General features: G+C 46.5%; 1 protein-coding gene across 12 annotated transcripts in view; it reads left to right on the top strand.

Moving 5' to 3' along the window:
• rapgef6 (Rap guanine nucleotide exchange factor (GEF) 6) overlaps positions 1-12,110 on the top strand; it is a 129,961-nt gene that overhangs the window by 43,698 nt on the left and 74,153 nt on the right. For 6 of the 12 annotated variants that reach the window (XM_090192743.1, XM_090192738.1, XM_090192740.1 and 3 more), the window contains exons 6-7: positions 2,248-2,379; positions 4,944-4,961. In XM_090192743.1, the coding sequence (XP_090048869.1) occupies positions 2,248-2,379; positions 4,944-4,961 (150 nt within the window). The remainder of the gene's footprint in view (positions 1-2,247; positions 2,380-4,943; positions 4,962-12,110) is intronic. The other 6 variants (XM_090192742.1, XM_090192739.1, XM_090192744.1 and 3 more) reach the window with 1 other exon arrangement.

Here is a 12,110-nt window from a genome sequence, read left to right as displayed (position 1 = left end):
GATTGGTGATAATGACATGAACATATCTATTCAGCAAGACGTTCATGCAAGCATTATAATATATTTACAACCCAAAAGTAATGCGAAGTCCACTCATAACTTATGACATGAGCAATATATTTAGACGTCTGGGCCTGACAGCTAACTGCAAGCTAACTAGGCAGAGAATTGCATCATGGGAGACGGAATGCACCCTGGGAATCGGCGTATGCTGTAGACGAGGGCAATGGAGGCTTTTCAAAATGACAAAATCATGGAATTGTGCAGTATGGCTAAAAACGATAAAACATGCGTTTCAAATCTTACAGGAGTGCATAAATACTAACAGCATAATAATTGGTTATTAATGGCAGACTTGTCCTTTCAAGGTTTTGGTTGGGGTTAAGGGGTCAGTTTCAGATTGTGGTTAGTTGTTTTGCAGGTCAGCAGTGTGCATATAGTCTCTACCGTCTGTCCCGGCCAGCTGATGTGCCGAGGAGAGGGGTCCGGGGGCCACACCCTTGTCATACTTCTCCCATCTCTTCTCATCCTCTGTGCCCATCATGTGTTTCATTACATCCTGATGGATGACTGGAGCTCACAGAGATGACAGCCCTGCAGTCTGTACACCAAGACACACACACACACACACACATTCTCTGGGTTGGGTTTGTATATTGCAGACTACCCTCCCCACTCTGACCCTCCTCTGCATCCTCCTCCTCAATCCCACTCTACTCCAGGCTCACCCACTCCGATATGAACTAGAAATGTCATCTAAGTAATTGAGCGTAGGGAAACAGTCGGCGATAAAACGTGTTCTTGTGTACGTAATTGTCCACCCGTGATGCGTAAAATACAGTGGGAAAAGTTGGTTTGCGTGAGCAGGGATTTCACGACTCGGAGAAGGAAAGAGAAAGCGAGAGAGGGAGGAGTTGGGGGGGGGGGGGGAGCCCAGCATTGTTCAGACGAGTGCAGATGTTTTCTGTTAACTGAGTTTTTAAAGTTTTTTTTTTTCCGGCTCCCGCTTTTCTTTTCTCCAGCTAGGTCGGCGGTGGCATTTGGCCCTCTCTGTGTCCAAACAAGCAGAATTTGATGGGTTTACAAACACACCACAGAAACTGGAAGGTTACATCAGCTCCTCCACTGTCCCGATAAACCCGCTCTCTGGCCTCGTAAAGCCTCCTCTCAAACAACACTGACTTTTAAAAAAAATATGAAAAAGTAAAAACCCCACCGTATGACTATGACCGTCAAAAAAGCGTTGTTGTTCTAGTGGAAATACTCTCTTAAAATATGTGACTCTTGAACAGTAGAAGCATTCTTCCTTACATTTTTTTTCATAGTTTCAATGTTTTCCGGTAGATCCGTTTCACAAATCACCTCACAAATGTAAACTGTTTGCTCAGCTTTGGTTATACACCGAGTGTACAAAACATTAAGAACACCTTCCTAATATTTAGTTGCACCCCCTTTTTCCCTCAGAACAGCTTCAATTCTTCGGGGCATGGACTCTACAAGATGTTAAAAGCGTCCCACAGGGATGCTGGCCCATGTTGACTCCAATGTTACCCACAGCTGTCAAGTTGGCTGGATGTCCTTTTGGTGGAGGACCATTCTTGATACACACGGGAAACTGTTGAGCATGAAAATCCCAGCAGCGTTGCAGTTCTTGACACAAACCGGTGCGTTCCTAATGTTTTGTACACTCAGTGTATAACGTGAAAAGGAAATAAATTCCCCAGCAATAACAACAGCGTAGTAGTACAAGCGCTCAGGAATTAATTGTATGGCCGGAATCTTTTTTTTTTCTTTTTTTTCTGTTCTGTTAGGAGAGGATATTTGTAGATTGACGGTTTCCTGCAGGAAACTGTGGCCTCACTGTGAGTTCTGTTGTACAGCAACAGCAACAGCCTCCTGACTCTAGACAGCAGACCGAGACAGAATGACTAGAGCTATTCTCGTCACAGCCTCGAAGAGAGCTAGAGCGAGCGCCTCATACCGTCCTCGTCTATATTCGCCTCTTCTCTCGCCTGTCTTGTGGATGCCGTCCCCATGACGCTGCGCTTGCACAGGCTCTCTGTGCTGTGGAAGAACTGGATGTTCAACCAGGAGCCTGAACAGGACCTGATCCAGGATCAGATCTCAGAACCAGCAGCCAGTCAGAACTGGGATCAGTCAGAACAGGGACAGTCTAGTAGTGGTGGAGGCCCTGTGCTCCCGACCCAGAGCTCTAGCACTGAGGCCCAGCTTGGTCATGTGTTTCAGGTGGACAATGCCAGCGAGGTCGAGGAGAGGGCGTTGCAGAGGGAGGCGTCCCAGAGACGTTCCCGCCGACGCTTTCGCAAAGTCAACCCCCGGGGAGAGCGGGAACTGATCACTGACGGCCAGGAGCCCACGGTAATGTATAGCCTACTCACTATCACAGTTGCTGAAGTTAAAGGACGTATACTAGGCTCAGACAGGACGATACCATTGACAGCATTGTGGAAGACAAGGTGTCGGTGTACTTAGTTCTCTGTGTGGAGTAAGTAGAGTTGACTGCTGTGGTGGAATGTATAAAGGTTGAACAGACGGCTTAACGAAGTACTGGTTGTTATGTGATCGGTAAAGGTCTAAGAGCAGTTTGTGGTTGAGATGTTGGTCCACAGCTTCCAATGTCTCCAGGATACGTACGTAGGAATATTTTTTGTGTTGATTTCATGCCTGTATTCTACATTTTAATCCACGCTGAACTACCGCGGCTCTATAACGCCTGTTCCATGTTCTGCAGGGGACTTGCTTGCTATTCGTGTCAGTATGAAATGGTGTGTGTGTGTGTGTGTGCTGTGAGGAAAGTACAGTGCCTTCGGAAAGTATTCAGACCCCTTGACCTTTTCCACATTTTTACGTTACAGCCTTATTCTAAAATGTTGTTTTACACAATTTAATCAATCTACACAAAATACCCCATAATGACACATCAAAACAGTTTTTTGAAATTTGCGTTAATTTATTCCAATTGAACTTATATTTCACATTTACATAAGTATTCAGACCCTTTACTCAGTACTTTGTTGAAGCACCTTTGGCAATGATTACAGCTTTGAGTCTTCTTGGGTATGACGCTACAAGCTTGGCACACCTGTATTTGGGGAGTTTCTCCCATTCTTCTCTGCAGATCCTCTCAAGATCTGTCAGGTTGGATGGGGAGCATTGCTGCACAGCTATTTTCAGATGTCTCCAAAGATCAAAGATCTCCATGATCAATTTCAAGTCCGGGCTCTGGCTGGGCCACTGAAGGACTTGGCTGTGTGCTTAGGGTCGTTGTCCTGTTGGAAGGTGAACCTTCACCCCAATCTGAGGTCCTGAGCGCTGTGGAGCAGGTTTTCGGCAAGGATCTCCCTGTACTTTGCTCCGTTCATCTTTGCCTCAATCCTGACTAGTCTCCCAGTCCCTGCTGCTGAAAAACATCCCCACAGCATGATGCTGCCACCACCATGCTTCACTGTAGGGATGGTGCCAGGTTTCCTCCAGATGTGGCGCTTGGCATTCAGGCCAAAGAGTTCAATCTAGGTTTCATCAGACTAGAGAATGTTGTTTCTCATGGTCAGAGTCATTTAGGTGCCTTTTGGCAAACTCCATACTGGCTGTCATGTGCCTTTTTACTGATTAGTGGCTTCCGTCTGGCCACTCTACCATAAAGGCCTAACTGGTGGAGTACTGCAGAGATGGGAGAACATTCCAGAAGGACAACCATCTCCACAGAGGAACTCTGGAGCCCTGTCAGAGTGACCATCAGGTTCTTGGTCACCTCTCTGATCAAGGTTCTTCTCTCCCGATAGCTCAGTTTAGTCGGGCGGCCAGCTCTAGGAAAGGTCTTGGTGGTTCCAAATTTCTTCCATTTAAGAATGATGGAGGCCACTGTGTTCTTAGGGATCTTCAACGCTGGAGAAATGTTTTGGTACCCTTCCCCAGATCTGTGCATAGACACAATCCTGTCTCGCAGCTCTACAGACAATTCCTTCGACCTCATGCACTGTCAGCTGTGGGACCTTATACAGACAGGTGTGTGTCTTTCCAAATCATGTCCAATCAATTTCATTTACCACAGGTACATTTGTAGAAGTTGTAGAAACAACTCAAGGATGATCAATGCAAACAGGATGCACCTGAGCTCAATTTCGAGTCTCATACAAATGATCTGAATACTTATGTAAATAAGGTATTTTTTATGTTTATTTTATACATTTTCAAACATTTCTTAAACCCTGTTTTTGATTTGTCATTATGGGGTATTGTGTGTAGATTGGTTTTAGAATAAGGCTGTAATGTAACAAAATGGAAAAAGTCAAGGGGTGTGAATTCTTTACACTGTGTTTGACAAGTAGTGTGTGAACTGTTGGGGGTGTGTGTGTGTGTGTGTGTTGCGTGTGAGTGCAGCATATGAGTGAGTGTGTGTGTGTGTGTGTGTGTGTTTCTGTGTCTCTGTGTGTCTGTTACACCTGTGTGGGTGATACATCTGCATCTGTGTGTGTCAGCTCCCTGCTTTCCCCTCCTGTCAGTCGGGGGAGTTTCCCTCATGCTGCTGATAGTATCGCTGGGCGCAGGCACTGCCGTGTTTCAGTTGCTGTTCTCAGTAATCACCCCGGCCCATGCTCCATCACGCCCCCTGACAAGGCGGTCGACGTCCCCATCTCCGCGCCATCCTGTCCCCTCTCCTGCTGGGATTGTTGAAGCCCAGCCCTTCTCGGAAGGATGTCCAGCGGAAGTCAATAAAGTCTGGCTTAAGCATAGCCTCCCTTCCTCCCACCACCAGCCACCTGATCACAGAGCCAAACTGATCAATGGCTTAACAGTGAAGTCATAAGTTAACTCAAGTTGTGTTTTTGTCCTCTGTTGATCCTCCTGATGTCTTGTCTTTCTCTCTCCGTCCCTCCATCTCTCCCTCTCCGTCCCTGATGCTTGCTGTGGTCGTCCTTTAGGATTATACGTATAACCAGGTACGTTGGAAGCTTGACTTCTTCACTGAGTGTGGCGGTGACTGTTAAAGGCCCCAATGCAGACGTTTTTATATCCATATCAGGTCATTTCTGGGTAACAATTAAGTACCTTCCTGTCATAGTTTTCTATTAAAATGGGCACAAAAGCTTTTTTTTTTTTTTTAGCAAATAACTATTTCTCAATCAAGAATTTTGCTAGGATTGTCTGTGAGTGGGAGGGGAAAAACCCGAAAACTTCTGAAAACCTGCTGATTTAGATGATCCATTGTAGATTGTTTTCAACCAGCGACAGGAAATAACACTGACACAATGTTTCATCAGCTGTTGTACGACACAGGAGGAAAAACATGCTACGCATGTCTTTCTTACACGCTCACATACACGCCCACATTGACCTAGATACTTGAAACTTTGTGTGTAGGTGTCTTTCCTCATGCTGAACAAATTTCTCCTCAAGGACCCGTAAGGTCCACCAGGATATATTTTGAGACAACTTTGCTAAAGCGCCAACAAACTGGACCGTCAGGCTATGTTGTGTATACCAGACAAAAGCGGTGTCGTTGTGTCTACCCGTGGCCCTAATTGATGAGTATCCCTATGATGTGCTGTTGACATTGGCTGTCATTGATCCAGAAATATCACCCTCCTCCAGGCTAAGCCCCCTGGAGACCTGAGGTGCATTACTACCATGATGCACCATGGGATTTAATATACGGATGCTGACGAATGAACGGAAGGATGACTCCGTTGGCCCACTTTATTAGGACATCAATTGCCTTCCTCAATTACACACACACACACACACACACACAATGCCTTAAAAGGACACATCACCTCACCTGGCCTTCAGAATTATGTACTAAGTGCTTTCCTAGCCAAGACACTATTACATGGATCATTACGTTTATATGAGACCTGGTCTACCCGGTAACTGACCCATGAATGTCTCAACTTGGCCTGAATAGAATGACTAGGCTACATTCATGTTGGAGAGAGATGATCACTCGTCTGCACGTCTCTGCTTTGTCTTGGCGCGTGACACCCAGCTAGTAGCAGAAGCAGGTCGCTAGGCTAGTCAACGGTCTGCGGTATTTCACTTCCTGTCAGTCTGCAAGACGTCTGCTGCAGGCTGTGCCTCTCTTCCTCTTACCCTTCCTGTCCTCTAACCTCTCCGGCACCAGCACCTCCACCAGTCACGTAGCTAGCGTTAGCATCTACGTGTGTGGAAACATTCACGGCTATTGGAACGCAGCCTAGCTTTAGCGTAGCTTCAGCGCTAGTCACTCAGTTGGTTAGTGACTAATCATCAGGTCTCGGCGGATGTTGTATCTCTGTGTATTTCGGTCTCCCGATCATCACAGAGTCTGAGGTGTTCAGCCATTAGAGATGAGTCAGTGCGCTGCTGGCTGGGTTGCGTTACATAGAGGGCTGTCTGTCTGTACCCTGATCCCAGTGCTAATTTACACGTCAGCTCCACATCTCCGCCGGGCTCTGTAGATACTGTAGGTCATGATGACATTGGGATGTGTCTCATGGCGTCGTGCTGCAAATGGCTGCTTGCTCACTTGCTGTCACAGAGACCCTGGTGTCATCTTTTAGAGGTGAGCATGATGTTCTCTGTCTTGTCCCCCTAGTCTCCGTGACCTTCTCTGGGATGTGACGTGTTGTGGCACACGTCCACTTCGCTCCATCTCGCCATCTAGCGCTATCCCGTCTCGTCCTATCAAAATGCACATTTAACCCCCGTGCGGCAGGGGTCGTAGTGTGCCCCTCTGTCAGAGCCATACGGCCCCTGGGGTGAGGGATAGAGCTGGGATGTTGGCCAGTGGTGTGGCGGTGAGAGGAGGAAGGGGAAGAGGGGGTTGGGAGCAGAGGAGACCTCTGGGGGTTTTCACTTCCATGCTCCCCCCCTTTATTGAGGCCTGAGGCTGCTGGGTGATTTATCATGTCTTTTCCCTCCACCCAGCCACCACCCCTCAGCCTCCCAGCCCCCCTCCACCCAGCCACCACCCCTCAGCCTCCCAGCCCCAGCACACCAGGCAAACACACAACACCAGCCTGCGCTGATGTACCGTTATACAAACACTACAAGGCTTTTTTACAACACAGTAATTAACTGCTCTGATATTCCATAATAAGAGCACAGCAGCTGTAGCAACAACACTGTAAAACACTGTTATCAGGCCAGCCACTTTGACTACCGGTATATGCAAGTGAAAGCCCTGGAGAGAGTGTGTCATGTGAAACCAGCGGGAACAAGCAGACCAGGGCGAGTGGATCTGGGACCTGAGAAGATACCGCAGGCTACGATCCAGGCCAGGCCAGACCTACATCTAAATGTTAACATCATTCCCTCTGTGCTGCTTGCACCGCTGCTGCCTCTAGGGCTAATTTTAGTGATTACATCATCGTAGCTAAGATGACAGCCTTGCTGACCCCCCCCCCCCCCCCCCCCCCCCCCCCCTTTCCTCCCCAGCTCCAGGGGAAGGCTCTTATTTTCATAGTACTTGGAGTGCTATGGAGCCGGACTGTTCTGCTCAAGCCAGGCAGGCACTTTACCATGGGGCTTCTGGGGTCACCAGTCCAAGACGTGCACGCTCACACACAGGCAACACGTTCCCTCCTCTCTCCTCTTCCCCTCTCACTGCCCCCTCACCTTCTCCTCTCTTCCCTCTCCTCCTCACTCTCTTCCCTCTACTCCTCACTCTCTTCTCCTCCCCCCTCTTCCCTCTATTCCCTCCTCTCTCTTGCCTCTCATCTCCCTATTCTCCCTACTGGGACTGGGTGGGAAGGAAAGGCCCTGTTAAAAGGCAGGAATTCCTGTTTTGCAGGAGAGAAGTGGGCTCCAAGCCAGAGAACGGTACCCAGTACAGTACACCATACCACAGCACAGCGGTCTGCTGGAGCACTTTGTGTGGGTAGTGGAGCAGGAAAGCATTGTGATGGAGCCTTCATCAACTATTCATATGGCCAAAGGGGCTTGCCTGTTTAAACCGTGGGCATATTGGTGGTCTGGACCAATGTTCCCTCTAAGCTGCGCGTGTGTGCGGCCGCGCACTTCCTCCAGGACTGCCACGCAGAAGAAATGCCAGGCCGCTCACAGACGCAAGACATTGAACTTGGCCGAGTTCGCCCCATTAGTTTGCACTGTATAGATCAACGTTTTCTCTGTGATCGAATCAACGTTCTATCAGACCCTTTTCAATGCAAAAACCAACACACTTCTAACTTTGCCAGACTGAGACGGTGATTTTGTGGTAGGCAGAGACGGTGTACTACAGAGTAGAATTCTATTGGCGGGGGTAGCCCATGAGCGGTCTTTCTGTTCAGAGCCGTGCGTGTGCACATTTGTTGACATTCTTTGCTAGTTAGCGAGTTATTAGCCCAATTATAGATAAGTATAGGTCAGCAGTGGGGAGTTACTGCTTCCTGCAACTTGTAGGCTACATTTCAAGCTGTCTTTGAAAAGCCAGTCAGGTAAAACAAAGTGTATGTATTAATTAAAGGGGGCAGTGTTGTATGTTGAGACAGTCTTGAATATGCAAATAAGCCAATACGCAGAGTGATATGCTACATTGTCTAATTATCTGTATGGTAATAATAGGAGATTTTATTGTGTAAAGTGGTTTCTTGCGTCATCCAACACAATACAATGCAATTTACAGTTACCTATTTGGCCCATGTTATAGACCAAGTAAAAAATCATGAATTAATGTCAAGCCCTTCATAATGTCTAAACGGGCCTCCCGAGTGGCGCAGTGGTCTAAGGCACTGCAGTGCTTGAGGCATCTCTACAGATCCGGGTTCGATCCCGGGCTGTGTCGCAGCCAGCCTTGACCGGGTGACCCATGGGGCGGCACACAATTGTCCCAGCGTCGTCTGGGTTAGGGGGAGGGTTTGGCCAGCCGGTCCTTATCCCATCGCGCTCTAGTGACTCCTGTGGCAGGCCGGGCGCTGTACACGCTGACACGCTAACCACTCCAGTTGTACAGTGTTTTCTTCCGACACATTGGTGCTGCTGGCTTCCGGGTTAGACAAGCAGTGTGTCAAGAAGCCTCACGGCTCTCGACCTTCTCCTCTCCCGAGTCCGTAGGGGAGTAGCAGCGATGAGACTGTAACTACCAATTGGATACCACGAAATTGGGGAGAAAAAACATAATAATAATAATAATAATAATAATAATAATAATAATAACAATGAAGTTTCATTCATTCAAGCTATTTCCATGTGAAAATGTTCTGGGATTTGCTCTATTGGTTTTGTTGGTAGGTCTGCATTATGCAGAAATTACCACAATGGCCTATTGGCTACTGTCTAAAATTTTAAGGGGTAGGGCCTCACTGTACACGCGCGCTGGAAGTTGCACAAAATTCTCACAACGATCAAGTTTCCGCTCACAAGAACAACATTTGCTCAGTACCCCAAATCATTTGAGGGAACGGTGGTCTGGAATCTCAAGCGTGGGATTATTTTGTATCATACGGATTCTATAAAGAGCTGTAGACCAAAGGCAACATGTTTCATTTTTCTGCTCTTAAAAGGAAACAAATAAATGTGTAACACCAATTATTAGAATAGCAACTTTCTGCGTTCACTGTTGCAGGAGGTATTTGGTAGGGGAAGATTAGTTGGGGAGAACCAATTGTATTCATGATTTTTTTGTTGTTGTTGCATTTAATGAAATAGGCAGTGGTCCAAAATATATGCAAGTGGCTGGTGAAGAAAGAAAGAAACGTTCTCTGTGTGGAAGTTGTACAGCTTTTCACAGAACTCAGCATTCTGCTTTGCTGGCCATTTTTTTTTAACAGGCTGGAGGGGCTTTCGGCAGCTCACACATTCTAATTGTCCGGGCACAACTGATTAGCTGTGAATGTAAGCCCGGTGCCCCCCCCCCCCCCACACACACACACGTTTGTCTGTGATAGTATACCCAACACAGCTTGATGGTCACACACACAGACGGCGGCGGCCTAGCGGGGGTGTGTGTGTGTGTGTGTTATTGTTCAGTGTTCACTGAGCCTTGCTATGGCTCAGGGATATCGAGGGATCCCGTTTCGCCACTGTCATTCTCCTGAGCACTGCAGGGACAATGAGTCCCATGGGAGAAATCCCAACACACACACACACTGATGCCCACACACTCTATACATTCCAATTAGAATCACAATCTTGTTGATCAGAGCAGGGATGGCCATTGTACAGTATACAGTTGAAGTCGGAAGTTTACATCCACTTAGGTTGGAGTCATTAAAACTGGCTTTTTTAACCACTCCACAAATTTCTTGTTAATCAACTATAGTTTTGGCAAGTCGTTTAGGACATCTACTTTGTGCATGACAAGTAATTTTTCCAACAATTGTTTACAGACAGATTATTTCACTTATAATTCACTGTATCACAATTCCAGTGGGTCAGAAGTTTACATACACTAAGTTGACTGTGCCTTTAAACAGCCTGGAAAATTCAAGAAAATTATGTTTTGGCTTTAGAAGCTTCTGATAGGCTAATTGACATCATTTGAGTCAATTGGAGGTGGACCTGTGGATGTATTTCAAGGCTTAACTTCAAACTCAGTGCCTCTTTGCTTGACATCATGGGAAAATCAAAAGAAATCAGCCAAGACCACAGGAAATAAAATTGTAGACCTCCACAAGTCTAGTTCATCCTTGGGAGCAATTTCCATACGCCTGAAGGTACCACGCTCATCCGTACAAACAATAGTACACAAGTATAAACACCATGGGACCACGCAGCCATCATACTGCTCAGGAAGGGACTTGTTCTGTCTCCTAGAGATGAATGTACTTTGGTGTGAAAAGTGCAAATCAATCCCAGAACAACAGCAAAGGACCTTGTGAAGATGCTGGAGGAAACGGGTACAAAAGTATCTTTACCCACAGTAAAACGAGTTCTATATCGACATAACCTGAAAGGCCACTCAGCAAGGAAGAAGCCACTGCTCCATAACCGCCATACAAAAAGCCAGACTACGGTTTGCAACTAACTACACATGGGGACAAAGATTGCACTTTTTGGAGAAATGTCCTCTGATGAAACAAAAATATAACTGTTTGTCCACCATGACCATTGTTAGGTTTGGAGGAAAATGCGGGAGGCTTGCAAGCTGAAGAACACCATCCCAACTGTGAAGCACGGGGGTGGCAGCATCATGTTGTGGGGGTGCTTTGCTGCAAGAGGGACTGGTGCACTTCACAAAATAGATGGCATCATGAGGGAGGAAAATTACATGGATTTATTGAAGCAACATCTCAAGACATTAGTCAGGAAGTTAAAGCTTGTTCGCAAATGGGTCTTCCAAATGGATAATGACCCAAGCATACTTCCAAAGTTGTGGCAAAATGGCTTAAGGACAACAAAGTCAAGGTATTGGAGTGGCCATCACAAAGCCCTGACCTCACACCTATAGAACATTTGTGGGCAGAACTGAAAAAGTATGTGTGAGTAAGGAGGCCTACAAACCTGACTCAGTTACACCAGCTATGTCAGGAGGAATGGGCCAAAATTCACCCAACTTAATGTGGGAAGCTTGTGGAAGGCTACCCAAAACATTTGACCCAAGTTAAACAATTTAAAAGCAATGCTACCAAATACTAATTGAGTGTATGTAAACTTCTGACCCGCTGGGAACGTGATGAAAGAAATAAAAGCTGAAATAAATAATTCCCTCTACTATTATTCTGACATTTCCTAACTGACCTAGGATTAAATGTCAGGAATTGTAAAAAACTGAGTTTAAATGTATTTGGCAAACTTATATAGCTTCCTTCCTGGTTCTCAATACATACTCTAATGGAGTGTTCACAAGCAGCGCTGTTTTAGCTGGAGACCAGTTGTTTGACTGAAGTCCCCTGATGACTGTTCTGTGGAATGATGCAATCATGTCTCCTTGGTGCTGCCTGCCTGCGTTGGCAGTTTTTAGCTCATGGACATGTTGGTATTGTTCATTATCTTGCTAGGCTTAGGCCTATCTGTTCACATTACTCTCTCTTATACACACACACACACACAGGATGTACATCCTGCCCGAACTCTCTCTGCTGCCTTGACTGCCTCAGAATCAGAGCCATTTTCTTTTTTTTTTATCATGAGAAAAGGCTGTGAATTGTTGTTGGTCAGTAGAGCAGTTA

This window comes from Oncorhynchus mykiss, chromosome 12, assembly GCF_057628025.1.
Source record: "Oncorhynchus mykiss isolate SJ-2025 chromosome 12, ASM5762802v1, whole genome shotgun sequence".
Taxonomy (NCBI): domain Eukaryota; kingdom Metazoa; phylum Chordata; class Actinopteri; order Salmoniformes; family Salmonidae; genus Oncorhynchus; species Oncorhynchus mykiss.
This window is presented reverse-complemented; position numbering and strand designations above follow the sequence as displayed.